At 44.3% G+C, this 19,245-nt stretch overlaps 1 protein-coding gene across 1 annotated transcript in view; it reads left to right on the forward strand.

Annotated features, from left to right (window-relative positions):
* The first annotated feature begins 1,276 nt into the window (after positions 1–1,276).
* KLHL2 (kelch like family member 2) overlaps positions 1,277–19,245 on the forward strand; it is a 117,752-nt gene continuing 99,783 nt past the window's right edge. The window contains exons 1-2 of the mRNA XM_066280186.1: positions 1,277–1,599; positions 18,933–19,058. Coding sequence (XP_066136283.1) covers positions 1,574–1,599; positions 18,933–19,058 — 152 coding nt within the window. The 5' untranslated portion in view covers positions 1,277–1,573. The remainder of the gene's footprint in view (positions 1,600–18,932; positions 19,059–19,245) is intronic.

Raw genomic sequence — 19,245 nt, forward strand, 5'->3', positions numbered from 1 at the left:
GTTGGAGCATCCTCCCTACATGCCAAGGTTACCGGTTCGATCCCGGGTCAGGGAACATATAAGAATTAACCAATGTCGGTATGAATAAATAGAACACCAGATTGATCTCTCTCTCTCTCTCTTTCTCCCTCTTCCTCTCTCTATAAAAATCAATAATTAAAAAAAAATCATAGCAAAGTCATCCTTTCAAAGATCATATCCAAGCTGCTCACAATTTTCCAGTTGCTTCCCTTCTTAGTGAAAACCAAATCCTTTAGGGTGACCTACAAGCCTGTGTGATCTATCACATCATCTACTCACACCTTCTTCTGTTCTCCCTCTGCTTCAGCTACACCAGACTTCTCCAACCTGAGCGGCCATCATCAGCATTACCTGGAAGGCTTGTTACAGCACAGACTGCTGGACCCCATCCCCAGAGTTTCAGATTCAGTAGATCTGAAGTGAGCTTGGAGAAGTCGCATTTCTAATAAGTTCCCAGATGCTACTGCTGTCCAGCGGGCACACTGGCAGAACCACCTGCTACATTGTTCTCCTTCCCGTTCCTCAACCAGCCAGGCACGATTTCGCATAGCAGTCTCTGCACTGCTCTTCCCTAAGCCCTGATCTCTCTGCATTACTCAAGATTCATTTTATTCTATTTCGGTTTGAATGCTATCTTTTGAGAGGCCTTCCCTGACCCCTCCTAAAATAGCATCCCATCTCTTCACCCTGAGTGTTTTTCTCTATAGTAAGCATCGTTCCTTGTCTCTCTTATCGGTCCAGATGGACAGCTCCACGGTCGCGCAGCCCTGGTTTTGTTCTGTCCTATCCCTGACCGAGGAAGGAGGCCCAGTTTTTTGTTTGGGACATTAGATAGGCTAATTCATTTCTTCTTGCCTTAGTGTCACCATTTGTAAAGGAATTGGTTGGTTATACTTATTCTTTTCATCTCCCCTGGGCATAGGATAAAATCGGAAGAGAATAATGTGAACAAGCCTGTGAAGCAGAGCAGCCCGTGACTAGCGAGCACTATTATGCTGTGCTTTCGGGCGCCGGTTTCCTGCACAGACAACACCCTCCTCCAGTTTCCTAGCTGCCCCGCCCAGGGGGCCCACAGACCCCACTGCAGGCGCCCCCGCCCGCCCGCCCGCGGGCCGCGTCTGGGCACGCCCGCCGGCTCTGGCACAGCAGCAGCCTCGGCGGCGGCGGCAGCAGCAGCGGGAGGAAGGGGAGGCGCCGAGGGAGGGGTCCGCGGCCGCCGCGGGAGGCCGCACCGCTGTCCCGTCAGAGCGTCGGCGCCGGCGGGGCCGAACCCGGAAGTGGCCGGACCCGCGCGCCCGCCCGTCCCGCAGTCGCCGCCGCCCCGCACTCGGGCGAGCGCGGGAGCCGCACAGTCAGACGGAGCGCGCCCGGCCGAGCGGGCCATGGCCGCGGGGGCCGCCGCCGCAGGTGGTGGCGCTCGGTGAGGCGTGCGGCGCCCCCTCCGGGGCGGATGGAACGTGGCTCGGCGGGCGGGCAGTGCCGGCGTCCGCGGCTGGAATGGTGGTGGCGGCGGCGGTCGGTGCCTGCGTTCTGAAGCCCGAGAGGAGCCACAATGGAGACGCCGCCGCTGCCTCCCGCGTGAGTGAGCGGGCTCTGCCGCTGCGGATCGGCGCGCCGTTGCGGCGCGTGGCGCCGGCCGCGGGCGCTGCTCGGGGACAGTCGCCCGGAGCTCGCCGGCGCTGGACGCCGGAGCGGCCGGGCAGCCGACGCTGGGGGCGGCGGGAGGTGGGAGCTGCGGGGCGTGACGAGGCGCGGTTTCCGCAGTCCCGAGGCGGACGCGGACGCGGACGGAAACTCAGCGTGGCCAGGCGAGGACTGAAAACGCTGCCCGGGCTTTCCCGGGCAGGGTCTTCCCGATCCCAGGCGAAGAGGACATTGGGATGGGCTGTGCTTGGAGACTGCCCATCCTCTGTCTACCTCCCTGGAATGCATGGGCTGCTGGTGCCCAGTTGGCCGGCCACTTTCCAAGGATGGGGATATGATGCACGAGAGTCTGGGGGGGGGGTGGGGGGGAGAATACTGGAGAGTACCAGACGCCCGGCGTCGAAATGAATTTATCTTAGGTTGCTTACTTCTCCGAATTTCTAGTAGAATTAGTTGAGGAACATTTACATCACTGAATGAGCCGCGGCTGTTAGGGGATGTGACCTCTTTTACCTGGCGCTGCAGAAAATTGTATCCAAAAATCAGAGTATCTTCTGTTTCCTTGGTACCCTGGGCAAATGAGTAGCGTAGCGACCTGCCAGGCACAGGTGTCTTTTTCCTTGGTACCCAGATACATTCAAGATTACCTGCAAGGAAATTACTTTTCAGAAATAATAACAGCTGAACAATTATATGGAAGATGTTGAAGATATTGCATTATTGAAGATAAGTGGTTTTTTTTTTTAACATTCTGGTAAAAACCTATAAACCTCCGAGTTTTAGAATTTTCTATTTTGATTTGCTTTCCTTAGTGTAATGTTGATGAAGGAACAAGATCCCTTTTTGTTGTTGTTGTTGCTTATTTTCTGGAACAAGAGCCCTTTGAAGCTGAGTTTTCGGGATGCAGACACGCCTCTTTCTGAAGAACAAGCTTACCTTTTCATGAGTTTATTCAGAGTCTTATCGTTTTTTACTTAGATTTGGCTATCTTCACTCCGTGGCAGTTGTGCCGCACCATCCTCTTGGGGTTATTTCATAGCGTTCCAACCAAAATATGGATATTAGACTTGAACTGAATAATTTTTTGATGTTGAGTCCCTTTAGGAGAGCTAATAGGATTCTGGAACTACAATTTCTATAGGTGTCTTATGGAATTTTTAGCTTGAGTGGGACAGGTGATGGGGGAAGCTAGGAGTAGGTGATAAGACTCTTGAGTTGACCCACCTGTGTTGCCGAGAGCTGGCTTGCTTCATGTCACTGTGGCTTTGAGGGCTTTGTGATCTGGTTTTGTTCTTTAGCAGGTTCCTAAAGGCTCCTGACTCCTCGGAAACATGATGGTGGATTGATTGTTAATATCAGCAGTGTGAGCACAGCACCAGCGCTAGTTGTATCCAGGCTTAGGGGCACTTAAGGCAGAAAATGCTAACGATATTTGGACAGCATATAGTATGTTTAGTATACCATGTAGGCATGTTATATGTAGAAACTCTGTTCCCTTTGTGTCAATTCTCTGCAATCCCTTTTTACTTTTCAAGCAGAGGGAAACAGGGAAAGAGCAAGGAGATCTTAGAGTGCAGGTGAAAAAAAGGGTGTGGACAAGGAGGCTCTGGAGGAAGGGACTAGAGACACAGACAATGATTTAAACAGAAATAATTATAAATGACGGGGGGGTACACTTTGTAAAGTATATGATTGCCTAGCCACTTGTGCTGTACACCTGAAATTAATACAAAACAATATGAGCGTAAGCTTTAATTGAAATAAAAGAAAAAAATGAAATAGATGAGTGCATGCATATATTGATGTGGAGTCTAGGAAAGATCAACTAATCATAGTTTTGGTGTCTAGCACAATTCTTTGGTATTGAGACTCCTTTGATAGTGCTGGAACAATGACAGGCAGAGAGGTAATGGAAAGCCTGGCATGCCAGCAGTGATGAAAGAGTTTTATTTTTTTTTTTTTTTTTTTTTTTTTTTGCGAGAGAGACAGACAGGAAGGGAGAGAGATGAGAAGCTCAGTTCTTCGTTGTGGCTCCTTAGTTGTTCATTGATTGCTTTCTCATATGTGCCTTGACCTGGGGGCTCCAGCAGGGCTAGTGACCCATTGCTCAAGCCAGTGACCTTGGGCTTCAAGCCAGCGACCATGGGGTCATGTCTATGATCCCACAGTCAAGCCAGTGACCCTGTGCTCAAGCCGATGAGCCCACGCTCAAGCCAGCAACCGTGGGGATTTGAACCTGGGTCCTCAGCATCCCAGGCCAGCACTTGATCCACTGCGCCACCGCCTGGTCAGGCGATGAAAGATTGTTAAAGCTTCTTTTAATCATGGGTGGCTAGAGTTGGTGAGGTTTTTGCACTGTTTCTGTTCACTTAATAAATACAAGTAGGTTTTATTGTCACTTGGTTTATCTAGGATTAATTCTCATTCCAGAGCTGAGTGTTATTTACCTTTCTGTAGGTTAGAAATAGTCTTCCTTCAGAGGTCTCAAACTCGCGGCCCGCCGAACAATTTTTTGCGGCCCGCAGACTAATCCACGAACTACAGTTTCTGGTCGTTTTGTGACACTGAAAAGTGTTGCGTAACAGTTGCCTTTTGTAGACCTAGTGCGGCCCGCCAAACGGCTGTGATCTTGCTCTGCGGCCCACATGCTGAGTTGAGTTTGAGACCCCAGCTTTACACCCTTTGGACTTTTGGCTTCCATGCGCACTAACTTGTTTTTTTCCTTCTACTTTGAACAATGGGTGCTGGATTTGAGAAATGTAGGCAATGTCTTTGGGAAATAGCTTCTTTCGGCCTCACTGGGCTAGAGCTAGACTAGGACAGAGTCCAGTGCAAGTCATTGGGAGGGCTCAGCTTTTCATAAGGTTAGATTTGTAGCTGGAACTTTTCTTTTTTAAAATTAAATTAAAAAAATTTATGGATTTTAGAGAGCGGGGAGAGAAGGAAAAAGAGAGGGGGGGGGAGAGAGAGAGATCAACTTTTTTTTTTAATTTTAATTTTATTTTTTTTAAATTTATTCATTTTAGAGAGGAGAGAGAGAGAGAGAGAAGAGAGAGACAGGGGGGAGGAGCTGGAAGCATCAACTCCCATATGTGCCCTGACCAGGCAAGCCCAGGGTTTCGAACCGGGGACCTCAGCATTTCCAGGTCGATGCTTTATCCACTGCGCCACCACAGGCCAGGAGAGAGATCAACTTTTTGTTTCACCTAGCCATGCATTCATTGGTTGATCCCTTTGTGTGCCCTGATTGGGGATTGAACCAGCAACCTTAGTATATTGGGACAGTGTTCCAACCAACTGAGCTACCTGGCCAGGGCTGTAGCCTGAGCTTGAAGGCAAAGAAAGATGTTTGACATGGACTTAAAAACCTTGGGTGATGTGGTAGGAAGCAGGGACTCAGATCCTCTTGATGCGAGTGTCTTTTATTAATTAATTTATTCTGCAGAGATTTGAATGCCTGTTTCTTTGTCTGGTACTGTGTGGTGCTTATGCTCATACTGCTTTTTTGACGGTCAGTTTTACATTGCTCTCAAGCCCTACCTTGTTCCCTTTCAGCCTGTTAGCATATTGTCTTTGAGGAATGGAGGTGACTGTGCCCAGGCCTCCTTATTCCTTCAGTATGGGCTTGTTGAAATTAGGTTTTGATCTCTTCTTTTTCTACTCCTCATCCTTTTTGATTCTCATATTGATTGTCATTGAGCTTTACTATCTCTGCTTATTTTTGTTTGTTTTGTTTTTGCATCCTTGAGTACATGTGGTATTTAGATGCTGTTGCATTTTGAGGTCTGGATGACGTTAAGACCATGGGACATGTGCTTCTGAATCTGAAAGGTGTGAAACTAAAAATTAGATGTAAATTAGTAAAGGAGTTTAAGTCTGTAAACTGAGATATACAAAAGTAAGTGTAAATTAATAAGCCCTGACCTCAGAAATGTTTTATATATTCTAGCATTTAGAGTTATTATTTTTTTCTTTTTTTTTTTTCATTTTTCTGAAGCTGGAAACTGGGAGGCAGTCAGACAGATTCCCGCATGCGCCCGACCCGGATCCACCCGGCATGCCCATCAGGGGGCCATGCTCTGCCCCTCTGGGGCTTCACTCTGTTGCATCCAGAGCCATTCCAGCGCCTGAGGCAGAGGCCACAGAGCCATCCTCAGTGCCCGTGCAAACTTTGCTCCAATGGAGCCTCAGCTGCAGGAGGGGAAGAGAGAGACAGAGAGGAAGGGGGTGGGGTGGGGTGGAGAAGCAGATGAGCGCTTCTCCTGTGTGCCCTGGCTGGGAATCGAACCTGGGACTCCTGCACGCCAGGCCGACACTCTACTGCTGAGCCAACCGGCCAGGGCCTAGAGTTATTTTTAAAATAAGGATTTCATAATTGTTAAGGGAAGACTAGTAGGTATAGGACAGAGTTCATCCTTCGACCTCCCCTCACTGAACAGCCTTTGTTTTCCTATTGGCTCCTCTGTCACAAGTTGATTTTCACTCTACAGGCCTTGTATTTTTGCTTTTCCTTCTCAAAGCTAAGCAAGCATGCTTCAGATACAACCATATCTTTTTTTCAGTCAATTCCGGAGAACTCAGAAGTGTTCAAGTATAGGCTGACAAACATCTTGTTGAGTGTGTTCTAAGGGATTTAAGCAGTAGAAGATTGGATGGGTTAGAGCTGAAGTTCTCAGAGTTTTGGATTTCACTGACTTGTAAAATTGAAGTCCAACATAGTAGTGGTCCCCAAACCCTGGGCCACGGACTGGTACCAGTCCTTGGGCCATTTGGTACCGGTCCGCAGAGAAAGAATAAATAACTTACATTATTTCCGTTTTATTTATATTTAAGTCTGAATGATGTCTTATTTTAAAAAAATGACCAGATTCCCTCTGTTACATCCGTCTAAGACTCACTCTTGACGCTTGTCTCGGTCACGTGATACATTTATCCATCCCACCCTAAAGGCCAGTCTGTGAAAATATTTTCTGACATTAAACCGGTCTGTGGCCCAAAAAAGGTTGGGGACCACTGCAACATAGAATGGTTAAGTTTTTTGTTTTGCCAAGCAAAGAAATTATTGATAATAAACTAATTACAAACTATCATCTTTGTGTAAAAGGAAGGACATTTTAGTACCCCTTCCCAATTCAAATAGGGACATAATCTCAGAATAAAGGATAATTCTTAGGTGGAATAAATTTAGCTTTATGAAAACATACTACATTGCCCTTATTTTGTCACAGATCAGTTAAAAAGTTCATCGAAGTCTAACATTTGTGATCCACTGGACAAGATGACCTTTTTTTTTTTTTTTTTTTTTTTGTACCCTTCCGAAGCTGGAAATGGGGAGAGACAGACAGACTCCCGCATGCGCCTGACCGGGATCCACCCGGCACGCCCACCAGGGGCGACGCTCCGCCCACCAAGGTGCGATGCTCTGCCCCTCCAGGGCGTCGCCCCGCAGCGACCAGAGCCACTCCAGCGCCCCCGGGGCAGAGGCCAAGGAGCCATCCCCAGCGCCGGGGCCATCCCTTGCTCCAATGGAGCCTTGACTGCAGGAGGGGAAGAGAGAGACAGAGAGGAAGGAGGGGAGGGGTGGTGGAGAAGCAAATGGGTACCTCTCCCACGTACCCTGGCTGGGAATCGAACCCGGGTCCCCCCGCGCGCCAGGCCGATGCTCCACCGCTGAGCCAACCGGCCAGGGCCTGGACAAGATGACCTTTAACGCTCTTTCTAATTCTAAGATTTAGTTCCTGTGAATTTGGAACCTTGCCATTGTTGTCCCGGTATCCATTTGTTTGATTTTTATAGCCCACTGGCTATAAAAGTTTAGCTAGTTTTTTGTTTAACTAGTCCTAAGTAAATTGAGCATCTCTCAAATCATTGGTGAACTTCCGTAATAATAGACTAAGACCTTCAAAATATTTAGGAACAATAATGGCTCACAGGGTAATGTTGAAAGAAGATTTATGAATCTGTGTGTGTTGAAGGAAGTGTCATATAGTATATAAAGAAAATTTTGAACTGCGTTTGGGAACTTGAGAAGTGGATTCTAGAATAGGTAGCATTTATGTAGTACTGTAGTCTTAAAAATTTCTAATGCTGGGAAATCAGTCCTTCTCCTCCCACCAAATACCCCCAAACTCTCGTTTCTAATTTATATTTTTAAATGCATTTATAGTAGGCGTTTAATAAATATTAGTAAGTGTGCTTTTGTCACGCTGACTCTAAATTTATTCACTCATGGCTGTTATGGAACTGCAATAGGAGTGTTTATGAAAACAATTCAACTTTTTTCTTAAAATCAAGGTCATACAGAGAATGAAAATTGCCTTTCAGATGTTTTTTTTAATAGACTTCTCCTGAATTTTAAATGTATCTATTATTCATAATGAGGGAGTTCAGGTTTTTTGTTCATTTTTGTTGGGTGTCTTCTATGACAAGGCTTTGAGAATATCTCAGAAAACAAAACAAAATCCTTTCCTCATTGTTGAAACTGATAGTAAATAAATATATAACACAACTGCTGTGGCAGGTAATATACTTTGTCTTATGTACTTTCTTCATTTCAGACTCTTGGCATTTGCTAAAGTATTTTTTGGACCAGTTCTTTTCATTCATTCTGCCTTGAAAACAAGGCTTTGCTTTCCATGACACTACTTTTTCTTAGTTTTCTCCTCTAGTTTTTAAGTTGCTAAATGTGACTTTATTTATTTTGTTAATCTCATTTAATCTTGTCAACAGCCTGTTTATAGTGTAAGTCTCTTATATAATCTTTTTTCAGAGGTATAATTACTTTCCCAAACTTATCATAGAGGAGAAACTGGGTCTCTAATCTCTGTTGATCACTTTTTTGTCTTCTGTGGCTTATGGTTTTTTTTATTTTTTTAAATTTTTTTACAGAGACAGAGAAAGAGTCAGAGAGAGGGATAGATAGGGACAGACAGGCAGGAACGGAGAGAGATGAGAAACATCAATCATCAGCTTTTTGTTGTGACACCTTAGTTGTTCATTGATTGCTTTCTCATATGTGCCTTGACCGTGGGCCTTCAGCAGACCGAGTAACCCCTTGCTCGAGCCAGCGACCTTGGGTCCAAGCTGGTGAGCTTTTGCTCAAATCAGATAAGCCCGCGCTCAACCTGGTGACCTCGGGGTCTCGAACCTGGATCCTCTGCATCCCAGTCCGACGACGCTCTTGTCCACTGTGCCACTGCCTGGTCAGGCATGTGGCTTCTGTTGTGGCCTTTCCTCATAGATACAGGCCTTGGCCAGTTCTTTCAGTCAACTACATATTAATCACTAAGTTGTGGCTCCATCTATATCTTAAGACTGGGCTCAAGAGCTATGCTTCAAACTTGAGTTTTTTTTTTTTTTCTGAAGCTGGAAACGGGGAGAGACAGACAGACTCCCGCATGCGCCCGACCGGGATCCACCCGGCATGCCCACCAGGGGCGACACTCTGCCCACCAGGGGGCGATGCTCTGCCCCTCCGGGGCGTCGCTCTGCTACGACCAGAGCCACTCTAGCGCCTGGGGCAGAGGCCAAGGAGCCATCCCCAGCGCCCGGGCCATCCTTGCTCCAATGGAGCCTTGGCTGCGGGAGGGGAAGAGAGAGACAGAGAGGAAAGAGGGGGTGGAGGTGGAGAAGCAAATGGGTGCTTCTCCTATGTGCCCTGTCCGGGAATCGAACCCGGATCCCCCGCACGCCAGGCCGACACTCTACCTCTGAGCCAACCAGCCAGGGCAAAACTTGAGTTTTGAGCATCTTACAGAATATCTGCTCTTAGCTTGTATCTCAGAGTCAACATTTCTAAAACCGAGTTCAGACTCATTGTTCTCAAACTGATTTCCCTTTATAACATCTTCACTTATTCAGTGGAATACTCATTCCACCCAAAGTCTTGGAGTGATCTTTGATTTCTCTCTATTATCATCCTCCACATCTTATCGGCTCCCAGGAACTGTAGAGCCTTGGTTTCAAGTGTTCATTCTGACTGCTACTACTTTGATAAACAGATTTTATCACTTGATACCTGGATTTTTTTCTGCTATTGAGATCTGTTTTCCCTCCTCACCTTTCAGCCCACCTACTATTTGAACCCCCAACATCTTAGAGTCCTTACCAATACCAGGTATGCTAGCCAGACAGTCCCAGCCCATCATCATTTTGGCTATGTCTTATATGTTCAGGGTCTGCCTTATCACAAGTCGATGGTCTCCAGCCTTTTTCTCTCATGCCCCTAGTTAAAACAACTTGGAGTTCTCCCAACAGTTGGAGCTCCATTTCCTTCACCAAGTCTTTCCAGTTCCCAGCTCTCATTCCAGCTCCTTTTGCATTCTGGTAGTGTTTATAGTCAGTAGCCTGTAATCTTGTACCTGTGTACTAACTGTGCCTTTCCCTTGTGGTTTCAGCGGTGCCTCCCCAGTTAGATGGAAACTGGAGAAGGCTCCTGTGTTCAGCCTGCTTTCTATCCCTCCCATAGTGGCCATGTAGACAGACAGCGCTTACCCACTTGATTTATTACCAGTGGTGGGGGTTTGGGCTGTTACTAATAATTTTAATTGCTGTTGCAATTAAAGATGAGAAAGACCAATAAAATCCATAAAATACATCTCCATATTCAGTTTATCTCCTAACTTCAACATACATTTTTCTTCCGAACTCTGTGCTTACATTCGTGTAGGATTTAGTGCTTGGATAGCTCCCTGAGGCTAGCTAGTAGGTGAGATGTTACTGTCTTTGACTTCCATGTCACATATATATCAGACATATTCGTAGACTAACAAAACCTTATTTTATAATTAAACTGTCTGAAGCCCAGAGAGACTAAGTAAGTAATCCAGGGTCAGTTGGTTAGTGTTTAGCACAGGCAGGATTCCAGCTGATTCTGGTCCTCTTCTAGTGCCTTTGCATTCAAGCAGTGGGAAATGTAGCCCAGTCAACTGAATCTCCAAATCAGACTGCTGCTCTCTCTTACCAGCCACGCCATGGCAATACTAGGACAAGTGGCAAAAGAAAGGTCAGAAATATGAGTGATAAAAGATATGGAAATGTTTGAAATGGATTGTCAACCTCCTCTTTTAGCGCCTCACAAATATCCCACTCTGATAGTGCTTGTAAGTTGTTTATAACATACTCTTTAAAATGAGAATGATCTCGCATAAGACATACTTTTACTCTGGTTTCTTTCCTGGTAATAGTCAGTGTCGGGGACAAAAAGTGCCTGATAGTCTGTTTGCCCTGTAGGTGGGAGGGAAAGAGGGAGAGAGCTGAGTTGAACTGAAGCAGAGCTTTGTGCAGCTCTATTGTTCTGAGAGCAATTATACTCCACCTTCCATCAACCTCTCCACCTCAGACATCCCAACTACTGCCTCCTGCCGAAGTTTCCCCACTTGTGTAACAGAAAGCCACGCAGCCAAGTCCCAGAGAGCTGAAGAGGGATGGCATGTAATACCGCTTCTCTGTCCACCGATAGGGTCAGTGTTCTGCTTTAACTGCTAATCCATTTTAGTAACATCAGGCATTTCTAGACATTTCCTTTCCAGCTTTGGGAAATCGGAAGCATAACTTTTAAAGATATATGTACTGGACTGATGCATTCAGTGGCATTATTATGATGCTGTCTGTGAGGTATTCTATGACAGGACAGGATTTTTTGAATCTCACAAGATGCCTCATATTCAGTTTACACACTGAAAGTACAATTCAAGTCTTACATGTCTTTATGGCAGATATTAAAATTTTAAAAGCCATTATTTATCTGGTAACATTACCATATGTTTATAGGTTACAGTTAATCTACTGGTTCTGGACCTAAAAATATTTAAATTCCAATTTAAATATTTGAAGAAAATTTGCTGAGCATATATATCTCTTTGCTTTTAGCTGATTGCAAAAACTGAAACCACATCTCTACCACAAACCGACATGTTTCCAATAGAGAAAGCTCTCTACTTTTGCAGCTTGTAAGGAATATTGTAGTTATTTGGTTGAGATCAAAGATGTGAGAGTATTTTGTTAGGAAACTGTACAGCGATGTAACAAAATATTAGTATGGTTGACTTTCTGCTTCTGATATCTGGACTTGTGTGCGGGGGAGATGTTAGTACGATAACCAGCTTCTGAATGCAAGTTTAGCTAGGAAGACAGCAGAGAAAAATCAAAGCGATATTTTAAAGTAATGGAGAAACTTCAGAGTTATACAGCATGGATGGTGACTTTGAAAACAACAGCTGCTGATGTGAATTTGGCAGAAATTTCTGAGTAATGGTGGGTGACTCATTGCAGGCAGGGGAGTCTTGCAGCTTTTGAGGTGAACAGGCAGAAGGGAGACGAGAGATGGGGCCACCCAGGGGCTAAGTATTTGGATTCTGAATGGGAAAATGTCTGCTCCCCTGTTAAATTTTGCAGCTGCATCTTTCACATGAATTACAGCATTGTTTCTACCAGAAAACATTAAAAACATAACCAACCCATCTTTTCTAGTGTTTGTTCTCAATCTGAGATGATTGTCCCAGAGTGGGAGTTAAGTGGGTGGTGGGGCATATTACATCACTTAAAAAAATTATACATAGCCTCCTTTCACCCCTACTCTGGAGATACTGACATTCTGATATACTTAGTCCTATAAAAAGGGCTTTTCTGAATCTTCATGTGAAGAGGGATGGTTAAGTGTAGTTTGAAGAAATTGTTTGGGGCCCTGGTCGGGTGGCTCAGTTCGTTAGAACATGGTCCTGATACACCAAGGTTGTGGATACAATCCTCAGTCAAGGCATATACGGGAATCAACCAATGAATGCATAAATAAGTGGAACAACAAATTGATCTCTCTCTCTCTCTCTCTCTCTTTCACCCCCTCCCTCCTACTCCTCTCCTTCCTCCCACTTTCCCCCTCTTGTTTTCCCCCTCCCTCCTTCCCTCTCTCTCTAAAATCAATCAATCAATATTAAAAAAGAAAAGAAGAAAGAGAAACTTGCTTGGGTCATTTTGATTCCTCTGTCGCCCTCCATTGGAAAATACTGTTCCCAAGCAAATGATGTACTGGTTTAGGTAAAGATACTGTATCTAATTTTTAAGGTGTCCTCAAAAAATATTTGCAGTAGGTTCAAACCTTTGCTTGGTTATAGAGTCTTAACTCTTTGAAAGGGACAGCCCAGTCTCTATTTGCTCTTCTTGGAGAATTCAGTTATTGTCAGTAATGTTCTTAACCAAAGTTAGAAAGTTATCTGGCCCATTAAATTAAATTTAATTTTTTTTTGTATTTTTCTGAAGCTGGAAACGGGGAGAGACAGACTGACTCCCGCATGCGCCCCACCGGGATCCACCCGGCACGCCCACCAGGGGGCGATGCTCTGCCCATCCCGGGCGTCGCTCTGTCGCGACCAGAGCCACTCTAGCTCCTGGGGCAGAGGCCAAGGAGCCATCCCCAGCGCCGGGCCATCTTTTGCTCCAATGGAGCCTTGGCTGCGGGAGGGGAAGAAAGAGACAGAAAGGAAGGAGAGGGGAGGGGTAGAGAAGCAGATGGGCGCTTCTCCTGTGTGCCCTGGCCGGTAATCGAACCCGGGACTTCTGCACGCCAGGCCGACGCTCCTACCACTGAGCCAACCGGCCAGGGCTAAATTTAATTTTTTAATTAAAAAAAAAATACAGCCCTGGCGGTTGGCTCAGTGATAGAGCGTTGGCCCAGCATGTGGAACTGTCGGGTTCGATTCCTGGTCAGGGCACACAGGAGTAGCGTCCATCTGCTTCTCCACCCTCCCCCTCTCCTTCCTCTCTGTCTCTCTCTTCTCCTCCCGCAGCCAGGGCTCCATTGGAGCAAAGTTGGCCCTGGCACCAAGGACAGCTCTATGGCCTCCACCTCAGGGGCTAGAATGGCTCTGGCAGCAACAGAGCATTGCCCCCTGGTGGGCATGCTGGGTGGATCCTGCTCTGGTGCATGCAGGAGTCTGTCTGACTGCCTCCCTGCTTCTAACTTCGGAAAAATACAAAAAAAACCCCAAAAAACAAAACAAACAAAAAACCCATATGGGTGCTAGGCACACAACATAATCAACATGTTCAAATGCTATAGAAATGTTTACCTAAAATGTATAGACTCTCATTGATCAATGTCACTCATTGACTTTAATTTTCTAATTAAAAAATTAAAATTAAAAAAGAAAGTTACCTGGTCTGACAAGCCACCCTTGCCCACAGCTAGGAATTTGTGGAAAGCCAGTCATTGTGAAAGAAGGTGTTAGAATGATGGATTACACAGCATAGTAGTGTGCTGGGAAACAAACCCTTAGAAGTCTCAACTATTTTAGTATATGTTTGTAACAATTAACCGTTGGATAATTTTAAGACTGGTTATGGAATATAGAGTTAGGAAAACACTTAAAAGTGAAAAACGTTGGAAAAGTATCTCAAGCTTTTCCAGGACGACAGCTTTCAGAATGAAGAACTTTTCTGGAAAAGGATTAGCTGGCTCTTTGCTTCAAAGGGAAGCAGGGACAAGATGTGACTCTGCACTTACAGGGTAGGAATCTCCACTTAGCTGCTTCCTAGTATATGTTCATTTTCCACATCCGTAGTTTTAAACATGAAGTGTAATTTTCTGTTACTCATTTCTGCTTCTGAAAGAGAGACTATCTAACACAAAACCACATAGGAAATGGAAAATTATGGAAAGGGCTTTGGTGTTGTAAATGTAGACCTGTGCGGCAGGATGCTGTAGTTATAAGTGGTTGTCAGCACAGAGAACACTTTAAAATTTTTAATGTTATTTCTTACTTATTCCTTTTAAGCCTTTGAAAGTCTTTTCTTTGCAGAGTTTCTAGAGTACATAAAAGAAGTAGGAGCTGAAAATAGCTTTAAGAAAGCTATTGGCTTTAAGAAACCAATAAAGATATTGACAGTTGTGTGATAACTGTCTTACAGTTAATTCTCTATTGCAAGAAGTTTTAATTTCTAATTTCTTAAGCAGATATAAACATTTTTGACTCAATGGTATTTTTTCTAGGGCAGAGTTGCTTTCACTTCTATTCTAAGCATTTTCTGAAAAGCCTTCTATGATAGTTTGCTAATCCTCAACATTATATTTTCTCTCTGTTGTAAACTCTTAAGTTTTTAAACTAGAAGCAGATAGAAATATTATTCAATCGCCATATATGTGGACATTCAGTGCTACATGGTCAGGCAATTTGTGTAGGTTGCGTACATCTACATGATCTCTCCTTTTTCCTACTGTTTTCTTTATGAAAGAATGGTGGGAAATGGCAGTATGGGAATATGTCTTAAACCATAAAGTGTTTCACCAGTCCCCTCCACCAGATCTAGACGTTCTGCCATCTTTGGACTTCTAGGCTTACTAGTTCTTTTTCCTAGGCCAGGTATAACTCATCTCTCTACACACACACAGACACACACATACTAGAGGCCACGGAGCAGAGTGCACTCTTCTGTTCTCCCACTCTAGCTGTGGGCTCACCCACTGGAGGCAATGCCTTGCACTAACCAGTGGTCGGCAAACTCATTACTCAACAGAGCCAAATATCAACAGTACAATGATTGAAATTTCTTTTGAGAGCCAAAATTTTAAAACTTAAACTATATAGGTAGGTACATTCCTTATCGACGTAGCGCCTGCACATGGTATTTTGTGGAAGAGCCACACTCAAGGGGCCAAAGAGCCTCATGTGGCTCGTGAGCCGCAGTTTGCCGACCAGGGCACTAAGGCATTTGTAAGGCTCCCATAAAAACTTTCACGTGGTGGGGAAGCAAGACTGATGATCACTTTTAGTGGGCAAGCTCTGGAATAATCAGCTGTCTCAGTGTGGATTTTGGGGGGTGTGGGAATGAGCGAGGATAACTTACGTGGTTAATGTTGGAGGTTACTTTAATGTTTGCCTCAGTTGCATGGCTTCGTGTACCATCTACGCCAGTGATTTTCAACCGGTGTGCCGCAAGAATTGTGGTGAATGGAGACTTTACCTGGGGTGATGAACACACAGTACAGTGTACAGATGGTGTGTTGTGGAATTGTGTACCTGAAACCTGTATAACTTTGTTAACCAGTGTCACCCCCAATACATTCATAAAAAAATAAACACGATATCTGACTGTTTAGTCAGGGGCACTGACCTCTTTTCCCTTAGATTGTCAAATAAAAAAATGACAACAGCCAACACAACAATAGCCGTCCAGTATGAATGAATCAAGATTATACCTATTTTTTTTTGTCAGATTGACAAAAATGCATTTTTTGGTGTGCTTCAGAATCTTAGTATTTAGTCTATGTGTGCCATGAGATGAAAGAGGTTGAAAATCGCTGGTTGAGGTGATCAGTGATTTCCATATTGCTGGCTGCGGCTAGATTTTTCTCTCTAATTCTAGGCTCCATATCCATCTGATAGCTTTTGATATCTTTACTTTAAGGCCTGATATCTTAAAAGCAACATGTATAAAACTGAACTCTTGATCTCCTTTCTTCAAACTGGTTCTACTTGCAGCCTTTCCCATTCAATTAACAAGAACTCAGTCCTTCCACTTGCTCAGGCCAGAAACCGTGGGGTTGTTCTGACTCTCTCTGACATGCCACATGTGAACAAATCTTCAAGTCTGTGAACAGATTGTGTTGGCACTACCTTTAAACTATATCGAACCCAAGCCACTTCTCATCACTGCTCCTCCCCTGCTCTGAGGGACTTTCACCTCCTACTGCATTTCTCTCCTAAATAGCTTCCCCCCTTTCAGCTTTGACACGTATAGACTATACCCAACTAGCAGCCAATGTGATCCTGTGAAAACATAAGTTGGATTGTGATCCTCTTCTGCAGTGCTTCCCCATTTCACTCCGGGTAAAAGCCAGAGTCCTTACAGTGTCCTGCAGGGCCCTCCATGGTCTGCACTCCCCTTGCCCTGCTCCTGCAGCCCGGGTCTCACTTGCATACTCCTGACTCTCTTTACCTTGCCCTTTTTCTTTCGGCCCTAGCTCTTATCATTTTCTAATGTGCCATCTACTTCAATTATTAGTTATGTTTATCCTCCCACCCCCTCACGACCCCAGGCTCTATGAGGACAGGGGTCTTTGTTGTGTTCATTGATGGATTCCAAGTGTCTAGTATAGAGATAACACTCAAAATATATTTGCTGAAAGATAATTATTGAAAAAATGAAAGATAATTATTTAAAAAATGAATCAGCCTTTCAGAAATGGGTCAGGAAAAAAAGAGGTATGAAGAGAAATATAACAATAGCTAATGATGTTTGCCTGTTCTTGTATGAAATATATGCAAGTATGATTTTTTAATTTGGTATGATGATTTTTTTACTTAGTGGATTTATTGAGGTATAATTTACATGCCACAAAATTTATCTATATAGCCTGACCAGGCGGTGGCGCAGTGGATAGAGCATTGGGCTGGGATGCAGAGGACGCAGGTTTGAGACCCCGAGGTCGCCAGCTTGAGTGTGGGCTCATCTGGTTTGAGTAAAGCTCACCAGCTTGGACCCAAGGTCGCTGGCTTGAGCAAGGGGTCACTCAGTCTGCTGTAGACCCCCAGTCAAGGCACATATGAGAAAGCAATCAATGAACAACTAAGGTGTCGCAACGAAAAACCGATGATTGATGCTTCTCATCTCTCTCCATTCCTATCTGTCTATCCCTCTCTCTGTCTCTGTAAAAAAAAAAAAAATCTATATAATTGTACAATTCAGTGATTTTTAGTAAATTTCTAGAATTGCACATCCATTTTATCAAGTTTCCTTGTGTCTATTATAGTTAATTACACCTCCCCCTCATGATGCCCTGCTCTGTTTGCTACTTTTTGACCTCCACCTTTTGCAAGAATAATTTATACAGTAATACCAATATAGCCATTTATCTTAACAGTTGTAAATTTAAATATGAAGTCAAATATTTATTGCTAATGTGGGAAACAGTATCAAACCATAATGAAAAGAATGAGCTGGAGAGTCAGACAGGCCTCTTACCCAGATATATCATTTACCAAGTTACCCAAATTATTTTTGCCTCAATCTTTTCATCTGTTAAGTGGGGATAATAATAGTAATTAGCTCACAGAGTTGTTGTGAGCACTAAGCAAATAGCAAAAGAAAACAACTTAGCATAGTGGATGCCATCTAGTCAGTACTCAATAAACTGTAGCAGACATTGTTAATGTCTTGATAGAGTAGGTCCAGAATTGTATATGGGATCAGTAACCTTACAAGTAGAGAGCTGAATTCAAATCAGATGCTAAGTTTCTGAAATTTGTGTAATATGAACCTGGATCTGTCTTGGTTTGTAAATAGTCTATGACTGTAGCAGATTGTAAGAGCAGGTTCATTTCCACCAGAGGAGAACATTTCTTAGTACTTTTATTTGGAGGTGTCTGCTGAACCACGTTTACTGAATTTTCGATTTTCCTCTTTGACAGAGCTTTGACACAAGGGAGTTAATTACCCACTTTTTTGTTAAAATCATAGTGACCATCAGAAAGTGTTCTGAATTGTGCCTTAAACCCTTTGAGTAGTACGAACGTTCATGTGCGTCCTCGTGCCTCCTGACCATCCAGAGTACAACGATTTATTTTAAAAATGTGTAAAGCAACATTAAAAAAAGGCAAATGTAGGCCCTGGCCGGTTTGCTCAGTGGTAGAGCGTTGGCCTGGCGTGCAGGAGTCCTGGGTTTGATTCCTGGCCAGGGCACACAGGAGAAGCGCCCATTTGCTTCTCCACCCCTCCCCCTCTCCTTCCTCTCTGTCTTTCTCTTCCCCTCCTGCAGCCAAGGCTCCATTGGAGCAAAGTTGGCCCGGGCACTGAGGATGGCTCCATGGCCTCTGCCTCGGGCGCTAGAATGGCTCTGGTCGCAGCAGAGCAACGCCCCAGATGGGCAGAGCATCGCCCCCTGGTGGGCATGCTGGGTGGATCCCGGTCGGGCTCATGCGGGAGTCTGTCTGATTGCCTCCCCATTTCCAACTTCAGAAAAATACAAAAAAAAAAAAAAAGGCAAATGTATATTCTTCTTGTTTCCATAAATTGGTTATCAAATATGATTTTAAGTTAATAAAACTGGAACTGGAACTCATTTCATTTTTTGAAAAAAAACTCACTCCTGGGGGTCAGCGAGCATGAAAAGAAACTCACAACTCAAAGGATTAATCTTACATTGGGATATACTATGAGATGCCCTGTGAATAAGTGTTGGTAGGGGGCATTTATTGTATCTCTTGCAGCCTGATAAGCCTGAACTAAATTATCTTTAATAGATCTTTTTCTGTTTTTTGTTTTCTTATGTACAGATGCACAAAGCAGGGTCATCAGAAGCCTCTCGATGCAAAAGATGATAATACTGAAAAACACTGCCCAGTGACAGTGAATCCTTGGCATATGAAGAAAGCCTTTAAAGTCATGAACGAATTAAGAAGGTATCATTACATTAACATGTAAACATGAGTGGCTTCCTTTACTTTTCATTTGTTTATAGTAAATATATGCCTCTTGCCTCATAGTTTCTTTGGTTGATACAGAAAACATTAAAATCTTTTCCTGCAAGTGTTTTAAAGGCAGAAAGAGCAAATAAATTGATCAGAAGTGTGGATGGTATAAGATGAC

The sequence above is a fragment of the Saccopteryx bilineata genome, chromosome 1 (assembly GCF_036850765.1).
Source record: "Saccopteryx bilineata isolate mSacBil1 chromosome 1, mSacBil1_pri_phased_curated, whole genome shotgun sequence".
NCBI classification, from domain to species: Eukaryota; Metazoa; Chordata; class Mammalia; order Chiroptera; family Emballonuridae; genus Saccopteryx; species Saccopteryx bilineata.